The 3,566-nt window shown below is 37.4% G+C and overlaps 1 protein-coding gene across 8 annotated transcripts in view; it reads right to left on the bottom strand.

The window, feature by feature from the left end:
- The window catches only part of pde4d (phosphodiesterase 4D, cAMP-specific), a 203,704-nt gene that overhangs the window by 6,553 nt on the left and 193,585 nt on the right, over positions 1–3,566 (bottom strand). The window contains exon 1 of one of the 8 annotated variants that reach the window (XM_008418387.2): positions 995–1,497. The exons of the other annotated variants lie outside the window; for them this stretch is intronic. Within the exon in view, the coding sequence (XP_008416609.1) occupies positions 995–1,042 (48 nt within the window). The 5' untranslated portion in view covers positions 1,043–1,497. Of the gene's footprint in view, positions 1–994; positions 1,498–3,566 lie in introns of those variants that run through there. 8 annotated transcript variants of the gene reach the window in all.

The raw sequence follows: 3,566 nt of genomic DNA, 5'->3' as shown, positions 1-3,566 counted from the left end.
CACACACACACACACACACACACACACACACACACACACAACACACACACACAGGGGATCATAGAGGACTACTGCAACAAACACAAACGAACAGTAACCCAGATTCCCATTTTCTTTTAATTTTTCCACTGCCACACTGCCAGCCTCTTCATCTTGCTCCTCTGCATCTTCATTCCCTCTTCTCTCCCCAGGGCTATGCCTATCTATAAACACAAACCCAAATTTAGCCCTGGCGACCCAAAAGACATTTTGATCTAGATGAAAACGTTTTAATCTACAGATTTTCTAACGTAGCTGCAAAAATGAGAAGCAAATGGTAAAAAGGGTGTGCATGCAGAGCTCTGCAGATCACAAAAAAATCTATCACAGAACTGAGATGTTATATTAAACAATGGTCTCTTTAACCAGGCACAAAAATATTCATATCATTTATTGGTTTTTGTAAAAGAACATCATGACTATGCAAATCAATTAAATCACAGCAGAAAAAAGCGCTTGAGTTTTGAGATTCCACTGTGTAAAAAAAGAAAATTACTATTACTTAAAAAATATAGACAAACCTAACCATCCTGAGTACTGCTGACCTGTCGCTCAGTAAAGGAAGAAGAAATAACCAAATACTTATGAATGAACAAAGAGAGACAGATCATCTGTGGCCTAGAATCTAAATCTTATGTGTGTTTCCTGAGCTTTATATGTAAACATTTAAATCATCGTCATTTGTTCTGTTCAAATATACATCCCGATTGATAAGGGATCCAGAACAGACACACCTATGAAAAATTATTCTGTGGTCGACATGTTGGTGGAGTTCTAAATATAGCAGATTGTGTGTTCATTAAAAGCATCATCCAAATCTGTCTAAAGCTTGAATTAAAAAAATAAAAATTTAAAATCAAGCTCTCTTTCATACGTATAACGATAATGTTGGTGTAAAAGACCGAACATTGAATCTAAAAAAAAAAAAAATCAACATCAGGGGAACAATTCTTACCTTTATGTAACCCCAGGAAACAGAAAGGAGATAATTTGCTTCAGGCATTTTGACAAAGTAGATCCAGAAACAGAGAGGGTACGAATATATGTCCTTGTGAAGTGCTCACACAGACAAAACAGAAAAACAAAAGCAGCCCAGACTTCTTTCCTCTACCAAATGTCAACCTTAGGAGCCCTCAGAGCTCAGTTCAGAGTTAAGCATTTGAACAGGGTCCACAAACGAAGCTTCATGTCCCTTTCCTGTGTATATCCACAAACGTGTGCCAATGTCCCAGAAAGCAGAGAAGAAACGCAGATTCTGGATGATAAACGGCAGGGAAGTGGCTCTCAGAGGGTCCAAACACAGCATACTGAGATCACACACACAGACACAAACTCTTGGATATAGGGACACACTGCTGGGGCTCTGAATAATTGATGATGGTGCGGAAGCTTGGTATATGCCAAAGCAACAGGACAGTAAAAAAAAAAAAAAAAAATTCTATGAACTCCTCCCAAACAGGACGGGCTGCCTGCTTCTGTGTGTGTGACACACTCTCCCATGTGAAGAGCACAGGCTGCCTCTCTCACCATGTCACACAACGGCAGCAAATCAGGGTAGAGAGTCTGAGCTCATCATCACCTCTGATTGGTTTGGATTGGAACAGACTTAAGACTACCTGCTGCTTGATTGGCCACCACTGAAGTCAGTGGAAAAATCTACGCTTTTTCCTTTTCCTCTAATTCCTACAGTGCAGCAGGATGTTGTTTCGTGCATGTAATGTGTAAAAAAAAGTCCATCCATATTGTGCTGATCCTGTTAAAGCAGTATGTGTGCTTGTGATTACAAATGAGTAGCCTCACCTTTTGTGCAGCATGATGTAAAAGTGCGGGTTACCTCACCCGACATGTTGCAGTAATAATAAAAAATCTGAGGTCACCCTCCACCCGAGTATCCATGGGCGGTGAGTCACGCTAGCATCAATGATGTGATGATGTAAATATGGAAAAAAAAGACACATCAATCTTACAAAAAGAATGAGCGTCAATCTGAAGTGGGCTCAACAGTACAGAAACTGCCCGATGTGTTTTTCACTGCACTCAAAAGGCTTAATTACAAACAGATGTAGACCTTTTAGAACACGGGTTGCTTTGAATTTTCATTCAAAATATGGATGAACGTTTTCCCGAGAAGTGCACAAAACCTACGAGGTTAAATAACATACATTTGTAATATTAATATGAACGTGCTTTATCCTTCTGACCAAGAAGCTGACAGGAAATTTTCAGATCAAAATTCTTGAGAAAGGGACAGTTATTTTTGTTCACTGCAAATAAATGTGTGCTGTTTAATATCAGAGAATAAGGGCCATTAAATTAGTGTCGAAACCTGACTACATCATCCAAGGCAGGACTATGGAACAAAAAGCAGAGAAGGACTGTTCTTTGTACAGTACTGGGAAACAATTTCAGGGAAGATTTCAAATAAAAAGTGCTAATATGCACCAACATACTTAAAACTGAAATGTATTGAGGCAGTCGTAGTAAAGACTGGGTATACAGTTTTTCCACAAATGCTACAAGAACAGTAATTCCTTTCTCTGTCTTTCTCTGTTTTTTAATATATATATATATATATATATATATATATATATATATCTTGATTTTTGAAATGAAAATCAATAGAACTAGCATGAACTGCACTGAAAACATAATAATTATGCCCTTTATCTTCAAGCTGTTAGCATTTATTTCACATAAACATTATATAAAAGAATGGAAGGATATCATATTTCAAGCTACCGCTATAAATTGTTTGGAAAACCCAGATTAACTGTTTAATGTGAATTTTTTTTCTGGTGCTGAGCTTATCCAGCTATTTCTTCTTAATGGCTTGTTCCAGAAAAAGGCAACAGTATTTAACAATATTCCAGATTTATCAATTAAGTTTTGAGAATATTGGTCAAAAGTTTTTTGTTCGTTTTTATTCAGGTTGGTGCTACTAAAAATATGCCTAATAACTGCGCAAGAATTATATATTTATTCAAAATATTGAGACTTTAGGTAAAATGTGATTTAATAGTATGATTTTACAAATAAATACTAAGAAAATTGAAAAAAACTAAAGATGTAGAAATAAAAGAATTGTCACATTCTCTGTAATGTGACATAAATAATTATGTCATATTACAGAGAAGTTTAATTGCCTATCGCTACAACACTTGACTTAAAACCTCCTTTACATTGGAAGTGTCATTTCATGAATTTGCTTGTAAACATCAATCTCTCCTACAGTCACTGAACACGTATGAGAAGGAAGTCTTTCTTTTTCTTTTTTCTTTATATGTGTGCATACATGCATTATCTTAGTGAGGGCCCAGCGGTTGCATGGATTGAAAAGAGACCGAGCATGTCTCTGCTTACTTTACACCCAGACTCAGCAGCCGGCCTGGTACTGTGAGTAATTTACAGCTACGCTGGAGCAGATGAGACCACCTGCTAACTGACATCCAGAGTCTTTGACTAACTCTGAGCCAAGCAGGCCAGCACAAGCTCTCCACACACACACACACACACACACACACACACAC

This window comes from Poecilia reticulata, linkage group LG9 (assembly GCF_000633615.1).
Source record: "Poecilia reticulata strain Guanapo linkage group LG9, Guppy_female_1.0+MT, whole genome shotgun sequence".
Classification (NCBI taxonomy): domain Eukaryota; kingdom Metazoa; phylum Chordata; class Actinopteri; order Cyprinodontiformes; family Poeciliidae; genus Poecilia; species Poecilia reticulata.
This window is presented reverse-complemented; position numbering and strand designations above follow the sequence as displayed.